This window comes from Alternaria arbusti (genome assembly GCF_024043155.1).
Source record: "Alternaria arbusti strain BMP 1465 chromosome Unknown scaffold_3, whole genome shotgun sequence".
In the NCBI taxonomy this organism is placed as follows: domain Eukaryota; kingdom Fungi; phylum Ascomycota; class Dothideomycetes; order Pleosporales; family Pleosporaceae; genus Alternaria; species Alternaria arbusti.
This window is the reverse complement of record NW_026249943.1, coordinates 756,422-771,043: the sequence shown is the minus strand read 5'-3', so window position 1 is coordinate 771,043 and position 14,622 is coordinate 756,422. Positions and strand designations below refer to the sequence as shown.

Sequence of the window (14,622 nt, the reverse complement as noted above, 5' to 3'; positions counted from 1 at the left end):
ACTCATCTCCTTCATTCACCTCCTTCATCCTCCTGCAACATCTACAACAACGCGGTAGGAACCTTCTTCTCTCCCAATATCTGATCAAAAGTCGTCGGAACATGGCGTTGCTGTCGCTCCACTTCTTGGTTTCCCATCTTTTCTTCTCGCTCCTCTTCGGCTGCTCGATGGCTTCGCTGGTCTTGGGCAGGTAGTTGCGGTTGAGACGAGTTGACCGGCTCTGAACCAGCCACGGGGCTAAGCGGGATGTCTTCAAAATCAGGCGAGTTGGAGAGCTTGCTGAGGCTAAACGAGAGCTCACTGGGTGTTTCATCGAAGCTAAAGCGGGGTAAGATGGGTGGCGTGCTTCCAATGATCCGGATAGCTGGCACCATAGAAGAAGTCTTCGCGCGGACGTGGGTGCTCTGCGTCGCACTGTTGTGTCTCTCAGTCGTAGACCTTTTCTCTTTCGTACTGTTGCGCTTCACAGCAGCTTTGCGACTCAACCTCACGGGGTTACTACGAGGGCCGAGTACAGAGTCATGGTCCTTAGCGTTGTCGAGTGGTGCATCCATAACGGTGTCTGTAGTTCTTTCGATGCTAAAACCCTCGTATGTTCCCTCTAGCCGTGCAGGAGCACTTCGGTGCTTTTCAGCTTCCGTATGTGAAGACCATTTCTGTTGGACGCCCGCGCTTGACGGTAGACAGGTGATGCGCTGCTCATACCTATTGTCGTTCACGAACCGATCGTACCGCAGTTCAATATTGCGGTCACTATTCCACCTTAGAAAATCTTCGAAAGGCATCACGCTCTTCTGAAGTGGTATTTCTCTTGATGCCATGTCGATATGATGTGGGTATTAGTCGACGGTAGTAGCGGGAATGAATCGGATTGCTCATTACGGTCGCCCAGCTCTTCAAATCGACACGTTGTTTGCGTACGAGAGACATCGTGAAGATATGGTGTTTTCCAGAAGTTTGCGCAACATCGCGAACAGTGTGTGACTTTCGAGATTCGTCGCGCATCTTCGAGAGTCGTACAGAGGAGTTATGCGAGGTCCTCAGTGTCCGTGATGGATATTCCGTCAGGTCCAAGGTGAGAGCAAACGGTATCGCGCCTTTCAAGCCTCTTTCTCCTCTCGCATCCTCTTGACCTCCGCTTCTACCCCCTCCACACTCATCGGCACCTTCCCTCCCTCCCACCTCTCCTTCTCACTCCTCACCCACCCCTCCAAGCTCAACAGCCCCACACAAAGGAAACCCAGTACCTCTCTATCCGTATCAAACACCTCCCACCACTCACACTCGGGCATCTTAATCCCCGTCTCCCTCGCCGCAAGATAAATCCCCGCCGTCGCCAACTCATGCGGCTGGTGCGTCAGGTAAAGGCACTGCGGACTCAAGAGCGCGGTATTGAGATGCGCGATTGCGCGTTTCGCGAGTTCAGAGGCGCGCGGGTGGCTGAAGATGTCGAGGGCTTGCATGTATGTTATGCATAGTGTGTAGGGGAGTTGGACGTGCGTGTTGAAGCCGAGGGTACGTAGGATGCGTTGTTCGGTTGTAAACAGCGTTGCGCGACGGCGCTCGTATGTCCCCTCGCTGACGTAGTATCCCTTTGCATCTTCGCCCGTTTTCTGAAGCTGTTCAAGATCGAAGTATGTCACCGGCAGCGAATCGAGATACGCGTACACGTTTACGAGACTACGCGCTGACTTTGGATATGCGGAGAGCTTCGTGGTAAGGTACAACGACGCGGCTGAGACTTGTTCTGCGCCGAATTCCGCGAGACTGCCGCCTTCAGAGCCGAGCCAGAAGCGCATGAAGACTACGATGGCTTGCGCGATTACTTCTTGTGGGAGGCGGAGCAGGATACCGGCGGCTTGTGTGAGGCGCGCGCCGGCGAAGCGGACGGAGTCTTCGAGCGTGGGTTGGATGCCATCGAGTTGCGAGCCGGAGGTTTCGAGTTGGGCGACGGTTGCCAATGGGTTTGCGAGAGGTGAGGGCTGCATTTTGGAAGAGTTGACGCGGTGTGGGAGTGAGCGCGACGGCGTTGTGGTGGTGTGGGAGCTTTTGCGCGGAAAGACGTTGGGGATGATGCTGTGGAGCTGGTGGACTTGCGATGGGTGAGCCTCGGTACACTAACCGTCATCTTTCTTAGTCAACGACCTCAACTCCACACACGGCAGAGACATGTTACAAAGTTCCATTTCGCGATCTTGGACTATTGGAGCTCCTGGAGAAGCACATCTACCCCCGATATATTCGTTGCAGTCTGGCAAACTTCCATCAAGAAACCGTCTCCTTAGCTCAATTGGGAGAGCGCCAGACTGAAGTCATCAGTCACTAAATCTGGAGGTATCGTGTTCGATCCACGAAGGGGACAATCACCGTGCTTGAGCCTGCTCAAGATCTTTCGAACTATTCTTTTTGCCAATCTTTTGCTCTTCCAACGGGCTTCACCGCTCAGTAGACGATCAGGGTACAGGGTTGAAGGGGGGCTGGGAGAGTAGGTCCGTTACCCCTCTCTGCTCACTGCCTCATTTTTTTGTACATATCAAGCGAGAGGACAAGCGAAGGTGACAGCCATTGCGCTGGTGCCACGTACTCTGCATACGCCTCACGATGACGAGGTGGATCTCAGGATCTCCTTTGACTTACTTGCTCGGGGAGGTGGTTACGCTTAAGATGGGGAGTTGAGGGGCGATGGCGTAGGCACTCCAATCGAGGAAGCAGATGGATACTCGCTATGTTTCCTTACCTGCACGTTTGACCCTAGTGTAGGCTGCAGAACTTCTCAGTCACTTCTTGGTGTGAGGCGTAGATGCCTAGGTAGCCTTATGGATGTCTTGGCTTCGCACACATAGTTGGGCTGATATTCAAACACGATGTCTAAATTATCAAACATGTTAGGCAAGTATTTGATAGAAGTGTTTCAAATCACTGCGCTGCAGTGGGCCTGTTATCAATCAACAATACAGCATTTCGAATTGGATTGGTGTAAACACTGTCAAATGATCTGCAGCAATAGGATGACGTGGATAGCAATATCATTACTGTACTCTACGACAAACAACTTTTTGACCTTTCCCCAACTCCCGCTAAACTACATCACATTACATCACCAATAGCAAAACAATCTCAAACACTTTTGAAGTTGAACAAAAAGAGTACAATAGCATTAACACAATAAAAATAACTGATTAAACGAGGGCGTAAAGGGTGGGTATCTTGCCGGCTAAATGCTATCCAAAAACCGCTAATCAACACGACTAATACACACAAAAGAAAAAGAACCCTTCGCGGCTTTTCGCTCGCGAAAGATAAAAAGGAGGGAGAAGGGTAACTCTAAACATTCCCAAAGCTCAAAATGACCAACCCAATAACCGAGAGAAAAAAACAACAATCCGATGTATAAATCCCAAAAACGCAAAGCCCAGAAAATAGATGCTGAGTGAAGAAGAGGAAGCGTGACGACTAGAAGGAGATGTAAAACCCAGATCGAAAGCAAAAAAAAAAACGCCGGTCGTTATGTGTGCAATAGAATGCGATATGATCTAGTCGATACCAATCATGGTACCATCGCACCTCCAGTCATCCACTTCGACATCCCGGGCAGCTGTGTTGGTAGCTTCGGGGTCGATTTGGACATGAGTGAGCCATGTGCCGACACGGTTCTGGCCAACCTTGCGGCCATCGCGAGAGAGACCGGCCATGGTGGAGGAGGTGACGACAGGTGTGGATGCGGGTCGGACGCGAGGGGCGGCAACGGGTGCAGGGGCGGGCGCAGCGCGGCGTGTACTGCTGCTGCTGGTGAAGAACGCGCCACGTGGGGTTGACGTGCGTGGAGTGGATGTGCGGGCTGCGGTGCGCGCGACGGATGCGGGCATGGAGCGGATGGCGTACGAGTCGTTCATGTGGTGGCCACCTGCGTTGCCGACGCCGTACATTTGCACCTCGGGTTCAGTGCGGCGGATGGAGGAGACGGTGGGCGTGGGGTTGAGGTGCAGTGAGTCGCGGAGGTGAGCGGACAGGCGGCGGGATTCGGGTCGGGGGAGGTCACGTTCGCTGCGGTTGCGTGGGGTGCGGACGCTGGGGCGGCGGGCGAGGGGTGGCGAGGGCTCGTTGGGGATTTCGATGACTTCAACATCGGCGTAGCGGGCTTGCTGCGGGTAGGGGACGCGCATGTCGTTGAGCTGGTCGCCATCGGGGATGTGTTGGTAGTTGAACCAGGGGCAGCTGCATGTCTTCCATGGGGCGGCGCAGACCATGCAGAATTGTGCTGTGCAGCGGCTGGGATGTTGTTAGATGTTGTTGCATGTGCATGATATAATGAACGTACCAGGTCATGTGATTGCAACCTTCCTTCAGCTCGACTACAGCCTTGCAGCTGTAGCATCGTTGCCAGCCCTTCTCCTTGGCCATCTCTACCAGGCGGTTGGTCTCCTCGTCCTTGGGGCATTCGCGCTTCGTGTGGAACTTGCTGTTGCAGAGTACGCAGACCTTGGTGTTGCACGTGCTGCAGCGTGCGTACTTGCGTCCGTATGTCGGGTCCATCTTGATCTTGGAAGGTTTGATCCACTGGCCACACCCTTTCGTGGGGCAGTATAGGCGGTTGGCAGTCGTGTACTCTTGGAACTTCCGGTTCCATTGGACCTTGAACTTGTCATCGAAGAGGCGGTCGGCATACTTCAATGGGATGTGCTCTGAGGTGCAGCATCGTGGTGGCATGTGAGCAGGGTCCTTTACGGAAAGGGTGAATTGGCGCTTGAGGCACGAGTAGCACATGCGATGGCCACATGCGAGCTTGACGGTCTTGGTGATGGGCAGGTCATCGTTCATGCACACGAGACAGTCGACCCTAATTGAGGTTAGCTTTGTAGAGGTAACGTGACGGGGATACTAACGTTTTCTCTTCAGCCTTGCGCGAAGGCGTTCGCGAAACTGGAGGCGCCGCCTTGGAGAAGAAGCTTGACAAGATGCCCCCGGTGCTCCGACGGGCAGCATCCTTGACCGACTGCGTCCTGGTGAGTGGCGTTGGGGGAGGCGACTTGACAGTGTTGCTGCGTCGTACTGTCGGCCTGGGCTCTCGTTCTCTGGCCGAAGTATGTGCTTTTGGCTCGCGTGTAGATGAATTCCTGGCCCTCATTAGCTGAGCTACGTGTACAAGTGGAGACGAGACTAACCTGGTCAATGGCGGAACTTCGACCCTGCGGACTGACGCAGATCCAGAACCTGAATGCGGAGTGTAGGCAGTCCTGCTAGAAGAGCCGCCTTCCTCGCTTCTCTTGCGCCCAGATGCTCGTCGCACAGGGACTTCCTCAACGTGACCCATGGACTTGGGGCGGCCAAAGACGAAGTCGTCGTGGTCATCAGGTATTACTGCTCTCTTGGGCTTCCGCGTGCTGTCCCGTCGCACCTCCTTCTCACGGCTGCTCCGTGGTTTCTCCTTGGCCGGTGCGCGTTTGCTGTCTGATACCACGCGATCGCGGTCGCGCCTCTTCTCAGCCTCGTTGCGTGAGTAGTACGACTCTCTGCGCGCTCTAATATCCTCAATGTCGACCTCGGCCTGTCTCCTTGCCTCCTCTGCCCGTCGGCGCTCTCTCCTTTCGCGTGTGGAAGCTGTGGGTTCGTCGTCGTGGTCGCGAGATTTGTGGCGGCGCCGGTGCCTCCGCTCTCGTTCGTCGAGATATTCGCCGTCGTCACGGTGTCGTGTGGCCCGGTCATCGCGTCCTCTCGCCATGCCCAGCCAGGGCATGCGGGCGGTATTTTATCTGCCTTCTGCCAGCCGCGCAGGTCACAGGCTCATTCACGCTCTCGCAAAACTTCAGGACGCTGTGCAGGCGACGCACAAAAGCGAACGGGTGTGTGGAGAGTTGCGGTGGGCGTGACGAGCGAACAGCAAGCACCTGCAGGCAGCCCAAGCCGGATCAGACCAAAGTCGGCCAGTCGCACGGGGCAAGCCGCCAGCGGTGTGCGCGCACTGGGTGCCTGTTGATCGAAAGCGTCGGCAGGGCTCTCGCTAAGGCTTTTAGTCGGCCCAGGGGCCGTCGTCAGGCGTCGATGCCAGCTGTCTCACACGCGCAGATGATGTCGTTTTTCCGCAGCAAACCTGCCATCGGAACCAGCGGGTGCACTGCTCTCATGCAGCGTTGCGCTGCCGCAAAAGTATGTTCGTAGTGGACCAACTTTCTGGCGTCGCACTGCTTTTTGGGGCAACGTTCGGGCTGCGGTTGAGTCTTAGTGAGATGATCCCGCCACAGGGGTTCGAAGATTTATTGCAGAATCTAATCGCGGATATGCAACGGCGCCCAGCGTCCTCAGTCCTTCTCGAGTGTAATTTGGGTCGAAATTTCCCATCTGTGCCCGCCGCTCCCGTATCCGCCGCCCAAGCGGTTCCGCACCATACTGCCAATGCGATCGCGCAGGCGCCCAATTTCTTCCAAATTCCGCACTCGTAGTTTGAGGTTCGCCTGGCAGAGGCCGTAGTGTACCTGCCAGAACTTTGCCTCTTCGACCGCCCTGATGGCTGGGTCCGTCTCGAGGTCGTACATAATGTCCGAAACGCCGGGCCCCGAGTAGGACATGAGCAGCATCTTCCCCAGCGTCCATCCCTGAATCCACCCCAGCGCTACCATGGAGAACGCTACTGAAAATGAAAGGGTCCGATCAAGCCACACGTACATCTGAATGCTCAGCAAAGGCAGCAGCAGGAGCAGTGTCGAGCACGATAATGTCAGAAAATGCGAAGGGTTGCTCAGCACGGAGGGTAGGTTAGCGATGGCGCTCAGCCTCATGACCTTGCCGATGCGCGCATGGTTCTTCAGCAGGATTGCCGAGACGAGTGTCGAGACAATGCCACACAAGGCAGCAAGATCAATGCTGCCAGGCGATACTCGTTCATGCGTGTCTGCATGATGCGCCTCGTGTCCTCCACTGTTCTCGAGCGCGTGCGTCAAGCCATGCGATATGAGGTCCAGTCCCATGAACAGCAGCCCAACAGACATGCCTAGTCCTGCGATAACCTCTAGACGCTCAAAGCCAAACGGGTGTCGTATGCTTGATCGCTTCCATACCTCGAAGTTGGATCCAACGTCAACGGCCACACACAGGAATGCGCCGAGCGCATCGTAGAAGATCAGTCGCGACAACACTGTGAGAGCCAGGGATTCGTGCGCGCCCCACTGCACGAGACCAGCGACTACCAAATGGCAGAAACACCATGCCAGCCTCAACTTCTGATCCTTGGACATGGACGAACGATACTCTTTGAAGGTCGGGATCGGGAGCGAGGCGGGGAGCTGGAGCGGGGCGCGCGGTGCGGGTTCTAGGAAGATCTGATGCGATACACTACTGTGCTTGTACTTGTGTCCTCGTCGTCGGCCGATATCCTGCGAAAGTTAGTATAAGCGCGTCGGGTTATATAGAAGAACGCACATTGGCCTTTGTTTGAGGTCGACCAGGCTGGTAGGCGATAGATTGGAAGTTGAAGGGATTGGGGTTCTCGGACCCACTCATAGAGGGCGCGTCGAGATCCATGGTTCCACTGGCAGCACTCGCTGGTGTTTGTGGAAAGGTCGCGCTCGCGGGTGTATACAGAGTCGCCGGCGACGCCCGCTGCGAAACTGAGTCACTGGGTCCGAGAGTCGCATACTGCTTCGAAGGAAACGTAGCCGACATGGGCGACAGCAGCGCATTGTTGTTAGGCCCCATATCGCCCATAGCCAGATCGCTTCGGAATCCTAGTCCTACGGGCTGGGGCGCGTTCTCGTCAGGAGGCGGCGTTGGGGTCCGTGGTGGAGCTGGCAGCGGCATTTTCGAGGCCATGACGGTGGTAAATGAGTGACGGTAATGAGTGACGGTTAGCGAAAGCGCAATCCAGGCTTAACGAGATAACCAGCGCAGTTGAACCCCGGACGGGAGGTGGAGGGGAAATTGAGGGAGGCCTTCTGTATGCGGCGGCCCATACTCGGTGAATCGACCAATCCGGCCCCGACTAGCCCGCATGCAAGGGAACCTACCCTTGGTACCCTAGAGCGCAACATGACGCTGACGTTGACGGTCTGGCTCCGAAACATGACACTTGATTCACCACCTCGGTCATCCATGGCTGTTGACGCACGTGGGAACCATGCCAGACGGAAACGGTGCGCGCGATGAGGGTCGTGCTGAGGGAGCGGATGTGAAGCACGAGGCGGACGGCGCGTCTAGCCATAGACGCAGCAAGTCGGGAGGCATACTGGGCGCCTTTCTCAGGTCCTCCATGGATGCCATGGGGAAGGCGCCATCGACACAACTAGGCAACGACGAGGAGCACGATCAGGATGCGGAAGGTGCGAAGAGAGCGTCCTCCATCGCGACTGCCCTGCGCCAGAGCCAAGGGAGGCAGCGAAAGGGATCCCTTAGGAAAGCCGCCATGGCCAAGATGCGTGAACGGAGCAGCTCTCTGCGCAAGGCCAAAACACCCACAATCACCACCACCACGAGCTTAGACCCCTCGGACGAAGGCTCGGCTCCAGGCCGCTTCAGCTACGAAAACGCTCCCCTCAACTCTTCGTCCGACAGTGGATGGCTACCCGCTGCCCGTCTGTCCCCGTCGTCACCCGCGCTTATTTACACCCCACCCGATGGCCCTGAACGGCCTGCTCCTTCACTACTTGCATCACCCATGACGAGCCCGGTCGCGCCTTACGCTTCGACTACCGACGAAGACGACACCATGTCCTTCTACCGCCCCTCTCCCGCCGGCAATGACTTCTCCTTCAGTGGTGCCAACCAGGGCTCTGCGACATCTCTTGCACACCGCCGTTCAACTCGGAGCAACCGACGCACTTCCATCTCGGCAGTCCTGACACCTGCCGAGGCTGACCCCGATGATGAGTGGGATTACAGCGAGACGGAGTGGTGGGGCTGGGTCGTGCTCATAGCAACGTGGATTGTTTTCGTCGTCGGCATGGGCTCTTGCCTCGGAATCTGGAGCTGGGCTTGGGACGTGGGCGAGACACCGTATGCTCCACCCGATTTGGAAGACGACGCAACCCTGCCCATTACGGGCTACTATCCCGCATTGATCGTTTGCACGGCAGTCACGAGCTGGGTGTGGGTTGTCGTGGCCTGGGTTGGCATGAAGTATTTCCGCCACGCCAAAGTAGGCGTAGACGGCTAGTAGCCTCCAGAAGCAACGCACCAAAATAATCACCCACCACCGATCGCATGAACGTACCAAGGTCCTGGGAACGCCTTCTCTATTCTAGTGCTTTCGCTTAAGCGTTCCGCTATGCGCAATATCTTCTTGGGCTGAAACACTAAGCTATAATACCTCTGTTAAGACACATCATAGCCTCGCTATACCGCACTCTACGGTAATACAATTACTTCTTCTGCTATTGTTTCTTCGATACTCGCCCTAATAACTGCAGCTACCATCTCAAATATTGGAACGGCTGACAGAACAGCTGACAGTTTTGGCAGAATAAAAGCCGACGATGCCGCTTCTTTCCCGCATTGCTTGTCGTGATTCAACGGCTTGGACCACAATCTCCGCGCCCGGCTCCTCCTCTCCACCTCAATCCTGCGACCCCGTCACTCGGTAACCAGGGCCGTACTGAACATGGTGCGAACACCTCGACGACACGGTATCACCCTGCAACCTCCGATCCTGCAGGACCTGCAGCGCGGGAGCCAGGGTCCCACATGTTGGTGCAATTTTGACAGTAGTGTAAGATGAAGGCAATTTCCCTGTCCAGGCGACTTCATAAACAAAATGGTCGCCAACATGTGGCTGATAGGAGCAGATTGTATTATGCAATTGGTCTGTGATGGCCGCACCACAACGTCGTCGGGGAGGTTCCATGCTGGAGGAGCTACTACCAAGTTTACTCATCCTCAAGGGCCTGGAGTCTGGGGATATCTCGAAGAAAGACGCCGAGCTCAGTCGCGCGCTTCACGGGGTACAGCATGAACGGCGGCCGAGAACGATACCGCCCCGGAGGCCTCGTCGCGTATCCAACGCAGTGGTGACGCAACGCATCACCAACGGCAGGCCCTTTCGCTTCTTCGAACTACCGCAGGAGATCAGAGATGAAGTCTACTCACACCTCGTCGTGCGCAGGACATCGCGCTCTCTACCCATTCTCGACGCAACGACGATACTCAATGACCGGAAGAAACGCCTGGCCGCACTCAAGTCACGAGAACGACTGAACCAACGGCGACTCTCGACAGGAAAACGTCCGGTATGTCCCAGAACAGCCGAACCAGAGCCACTCCTGCACTTGGAACTCCTCCGCGCGTCTCAGAGATTGGCCGGCGAAGCAACAGACTGCATGTACACCAACAACTGGTTTGCCATCTCCCTCAACAAACTCCCCGTTCCCACCTACGACATCCCACACGGCTGGGACCTTTCACGCGTCAAACGACTACAAGTTGAACTTCAGCTGAAGGACGCTATACGAATGAACCGCTACGTCGACTGGGCTTCTTTCTTCTCTGCCCTCCCTTCTTTGCAGTTTCTCCGCATCGTCCCAACGCTCCATCCCCGGTACTACGAATGGTCGCATCCAGAATTCCATGAGTGGTCCACGACGCCATTCGTCCACAAGGCCTTCTTCCGGGAACTACTAGCTGCTATACCGGCCTATGTAGATCTTAAGATCGGGCTTGCGATGGATAACGCGAGCGATGACGTGCAGATGCAAGGCGAGGTCTTCCTGCATCGGAAGTATCTTTGGGACATGTACGCGGAGTTGGGTAGTAGAGTTGATGGCGCGGGGAGGCGGATCGAAGTGGAAAGGATTGTATCATAGCATGATGATGACGGAGTGTGTTGCATTTACGAAAAGCGATTGTATATTATGGGTCTTATCTATTTTTGCGCGGGAGCCTTGACTTTGCTTTTTTGGTGTTCTTCAAGCGCATGCATTGGTCAACTTTGTCTTTTGGGTACGTCATTGAGCCATTGTTGCGTGGTATGATTTCAGCGCCAACGAGCAGCAGGACACATACGTCGTCTTTATACAATTTTCATTGTAGATTAAAGACATACAGGCTCTTCCACATATCGATTTCATGTGGAGCTTTTTGAGGCGAACTCCAACCATGAAGGAGGCGAGGACCTTTTTGAGGAAGAGAAGAAGAGTATAATGAAAGGATGTATCGTACAATGGTGTGGACGAAGATTTTATATGCGCATGACGACCGACGCGCTAGCATTCTACATGGAAAGTCCACTCCTAGGATTTGGGATTGTGCCGTGGAGAAAACTCGACTTTTTCACCCCATGTACAGTTCATTCGATCGTTTTGGATGTCTCTCATCACAAAATCGGCTAGCGTTTTTGAAGTATTCGTACCGAGATGTGGGTTTCGAAACGAGACGCAGAAGAGACATATCGATCGTCTTGGTGGTTTTGGAGACCCAGGAGCCGCACTCATCGGTCTGATGACATAGTGATTTTGGTAAAAAGAAGGAAGTAGTGTAGTAGTAGTAAGGGAGAGTGCTGGAAGGTGAGGGATATTTATACACGTCGACCCAGGACATCGAGCTCTCTATCCCATTATTTGGGTGATACTGCGCGACAAACACATTACTCGCGGATATTCGAATTTTGGATGTTTCTCCATAGCTCTCCACGTAATGCTTTTGTTTTCATGTATTTTCCGTGGTCGACCTTCACATGCGCAATGTGCAACTTCTTTTGCTCCGCGCCATCATTGCATCGTTCGCAGTTCTCTTTGTTTCGGTGGATGTCGGAAAATGTAAGCATCGCTTGTTGACGAGTAGGTTTGGACGGAGGACTCACATCATGCCTTTGGTCAACATTTTTGGAGAACACCAGATGAGTATAGTGAAGAAGAGGTGGAGGGAAGGTAAACGTTGGAGACTTTATAGCCATTTAGTCTGTCGTGCGCATGATAGCGTGGACCCCGGAAGCTGACAATGGCTCCCTAATCTTGCGAAGTATCAGCCGAAAAAGATTTCCTATAATACACATTCATCTCTTTCCCTCCTCCTAACCTCAAACTTCATCATCGGATCTACAACCTTGTAGACTCCCATCTCCACTGGCTTCGAGACATAACCCTCCTTCACTCCGATATCATACTTATCCAGCACATGCGCCATCGCCATCTTCAATTCATTCCCTGCGAAAAACCTGCCCGGACAGATATGTCTCCCACCGCCAAAAACGCTAAGATCTGGACCTGATTGCACGAATTGGCTAAACTTGTCGCCTGCTTCGCGCTTGCGAAGGAAGCGGTCTGCAACGAATGAGTCGGGGTTGGGGTAGTGCGTAGGAGAGAAGAGCGAGGTGGAGTCGACCATTATGTGTGTGCCTCGCGGGAGTGTGTGTCCGGTTGGGAGTTTGACGTCTTTCAAAGCGACGCGTTCCAGGGCGACTATTCGACATGTCAGCTCTTCTTTCGTACTTAGATCATCCAGAGAGTCGTATGGAGACATGAAGGAAAGGAGGGGGATACATACCCGCGGCCGCACTCCTTCTCTGACTCTCCTTCAAGACACTGTCCATCAGCACCATTCCATTCGTCGCAGCGACCGAGATGCCGTGCTCCGCAATCTGCTTTTGTGATTCTACGCGCAACGGCGCGATAACATCCGGATGTGATGCCACATCGATTAAAACCTGCCTGAACAACTCGCTAGTAGTGAACATGGCCGCCATAGCAAGCGACAGCTGCAAATCGCCCGCTTCCGCTTCCTTGCCTCCTGGAGCAGCCTGTGTCCACGCAAGTGCATCGTTCCAAACGGGTATATCTCTACCTTCTGCCTTCGCTTCTCCAACTCGACGTTTCCTATCTGCGAGGACGTCTCTCATGATTTGCCTCGCGCGGGCGACATGCCTCCGGCATGCAGATGCATTGGGTGAGAAGAATCGCTGGATAATGCGTCGCAACCATGCTGGATACGCATGTAACTCGCCCACTGCAGAGAAATATGCCATGACATATTCCTGCACAAGCTTCAACCACTCCTCGTCCTCACACTTCTCCGGCCCAACAAACACCGATGAAGCAGCGCGCGCGATTATGACCGTTGTATCAGCATGCCAGTTCAGCATCCGCCACTCCCTCTCTTCACCCCAGTGCACACGCAATGCACTATCCAGCTTTCCGTTCAGAACAGGCATAACACTATCGTTCTGGCCTAGCTTCGTCTTGATGATGTCTAGCAACATATCTCCAGACGCGTGTAACACATCCTGAGCTTCGAAACCGGGATATCCCACGTAGAAGTCTTGACGCACTAACTCCCTGTGATCTAGATCTCGGTTCGATTTGACGAAGTTGGCCAGGGAAGCCGAGAGGACAACTTTGTAGGCGTTGGGGAGGGCGAGGGCGAAGGGATTGGCGGGGTGGGTGTTGAGGCCGGTGGTTATTAGGGCGGAGGCATTGTTCGCGTAGTCTTGGTTGGCTTTTCGGCCGAGGAAGTCGTTTGCGTGTGTGTTTAGCACAGGAAAGGGTGGGCGGCGCCGGCGATTCTGGATGTAGATGTAGACGCCGCTGAGGAGCGCCAATAGGGTCCAGATGCGGATGTTGTGGAGGATTTCTACTATCATTGTTTTGGAAGTTGCGATTGTTGGAATAGTCGAAGTTGGAAATGACTATGCTCGTTGCATCCTTTCGATCTCGGACGTTCAGTTTTATACCTGGATATGACCAGATCTTGGCCTATTAGCGCGAAATGACTCATTGTGTATCATCCTGAGTGTGTAAATAGTCACGCATATACAGGGGCGACTGAGGTCTGGTATCTATCAATACCAGTCAATGAAGTAGTTCAGAGTGACCCGCCGCTCCCGCAAAGTATCAGCCAAGAATGATTCTCACGGGCTCCGTGCAATTTGCCTCCCAGACGACTTTTGGTACACGTCCAGCTGCCTTCCGATACACGATCTCGCCCTTGCGTTCAATCCAAAGAACATTGTAGAAGTGGTATTCCCAGCCAGATATGCTTTGCACCCCGTATTTCTTCACTTCGCTCATCAGTTCTAGGGATCGTTTAGCGCTGCATTCCTTGAGTTGTGCGTGTCGAGGCTGCATCAATATTTTCAGACTGTATCCCACTTACCCAAATATTCAGAAGAGAATTTCATGTCGATCTTTGATATCATCTCCTGTTTGAACAAAGGTCCGCTATCACCTCCAATGTTCCGGAGGTGTTCCGACCGTATAGTCTCGGTGGACAAAGCGATCAGCTCAAGCGCGTCGCCGGGCTCAGCCCTATCACGGTTCATATGGCGCAGTACGCCTGCTTGGTTCCCTCTTTTGTCTTCAAGGCATATGAGATGACACGTGTCAGAGTCTGCTGGCTCACCAGCAAATTGACGAAATTCGAATACCGATGGACCCATCCAGCAAGGACCAATACCAGCAGGGCTCCTTTTTTGAGGACAGCTTTGAGACGGAGTGAAGCCGTACTTGTTTTGCATGAGAGGAATGGCCAGTCTCTTCCAAGTTGCAACGCAGAACGTGAAGCTTGGTAAGAAGATACGGACAAATGGTGCGAGCTCGGGGCCGTGTTTGTATCTACGGATCCGGCACTTTTGCCTTCTCTCCATGATTCGTATTTGCTTTGATGAAACGATCGTTGTGTGCCAGTGAACATGGCACTTTTATCGAGAGC

General features: G+C 54.1%; 7 protein-coding genes and 1 non-coding gene across 8 annotated transcripts; 3 read left to right on the top strand and 5 right to left on the bottom strand.

Moving 5' to 3' along the window:
- Positions 1-41: 41 nt before the first annotated feature.
- Positions 42-821, bottom strand: J4E86_002882 (uncharacterized protein; the record flags this gene model as incomplete). The annotated part of the gene is made up of 1 exon (XM_051443438.1): positions 42-821. One exon carries the CDS (start codon positions 819-821, stop codon positions 42-44), a length of 780 nt encoding a protein of 259 aa, XP_051304933.1.
- A 279-nt stretch (positions 822-1,100) lies between these two features.
- J4E86_002881 (uncharacterized protein) lies at positions 1,101-1,988 on the bottom strand (the record flags this gene model as incomplete). The annotated part of the gene is made up of 1 exon (XM_051443437.1): positions 1,101-1,988. The coding sequence occupies one exon, from the start codon at positions 1,986-1,988 to the stop codon at positions 1,101-1,103; it is 888 nt and encodes a 295-aa protein (XP_051304932.1).
- Positions 1,989-2,275: 287 nt separating this feature from the next.
- Positions 2,276-2,362, top strand: J4E86_002880. The gene has a single exon. It is a non-coding gene; the product is annotated as a tRNA-Phe (tRNA).
- Positions 2,363-3,533: 1,171 nt separating this feature from the next.
- On the bottom strand, positions 3,534-5,734 carry J4E86_002879 (uncharacterized protein; the record flags this gene model as incomplete). Its single annotated transcript, XM_051443436.1, has 4 exons — positions 3,534-4,269; positions 4,319-4,837; positions 4,884-5,000; positions 5,163-5,734. The coding sequence occupies 4 exons, from the start codon at positions 5,732-5,734 to the stop codon at positions 3,534-3,536; spliced, it is 1,944 nt and encodes a 647-aa protein (XP_051304931.1).
- Positions 5,735-6,296: 562 nt separating this feature from the next.
- On the bottom strand, positions 6,297-7,803 carry J4E86_002878 (uncharacterized protein; the record flags this gene model as incomplete). The annotated part of the gene is made up of 2 exons (XM_051443435.1): positions 6,297-7,367; positions 7,414-7,803. The coding sequence occupies 2 exons, from the start codon at positions 7,801-7,803 to the stop codon at positions 6,297-6,299; spliced, it is 1,461 nt and encodes a 486-aa protein (XP_051304930.1).
- Positions 7,804-8,107: 304 nt separating this feature from the next.
- J4E86_002877 (uncharacterized protein) lies at positions 8,108-9,142 on the top strand (the record flags this gene model as incomplete). The annotated part of the gene is made up of 1 exon (XM_051443434.1): positions 8,108-9,142. The coding sequence occupies one exon, from the start codon at positions 8,108-8,110 to the stop codon at positions 9,140-9,142; it is 1,035 nt and encodes a 344-aa protein (XP_051304929.1).
- A 652-nt stretch (positions 9,143-9,794) lies between these two features.
- Positions 9,795-10,784, top strand: J4E86_002876 (uncharacterized protein; the record flags this gene model as incomplete). The annotated part of the gene is made up of 1 exon (XM_051443433.1): positions 9,795-10,784. One exon carries the CDS (start codon positions 9,795-9,797, stop codon positions 10,782-10,784), a length of 990 nt encoding a protein of 329 aa, XP_051304928.1.
- Positions 10,785-11,958: 1,174 nt separating this feature from the next.
- Positions 11,959-14,233, bottom strand: J4E86_002875 (uncharacterized protein; the record flags this gene model as incomplete). The annotated part of the gene is made up of 3 exons (XM_051443432.1): positions 11,959-12,377; positions 12,463-13,545; positions 14,068-14,233. 3 exons carry the CDS (start codon positions 14,231-14,233, stop codon positions 11,959-11,961), a joined length of 1,668 nt encoding a protein of 555 aa, XP_051304927.1.
- Between the last annotated feature and the right edge of the window lie 389 nt (positions 14,234-14,622).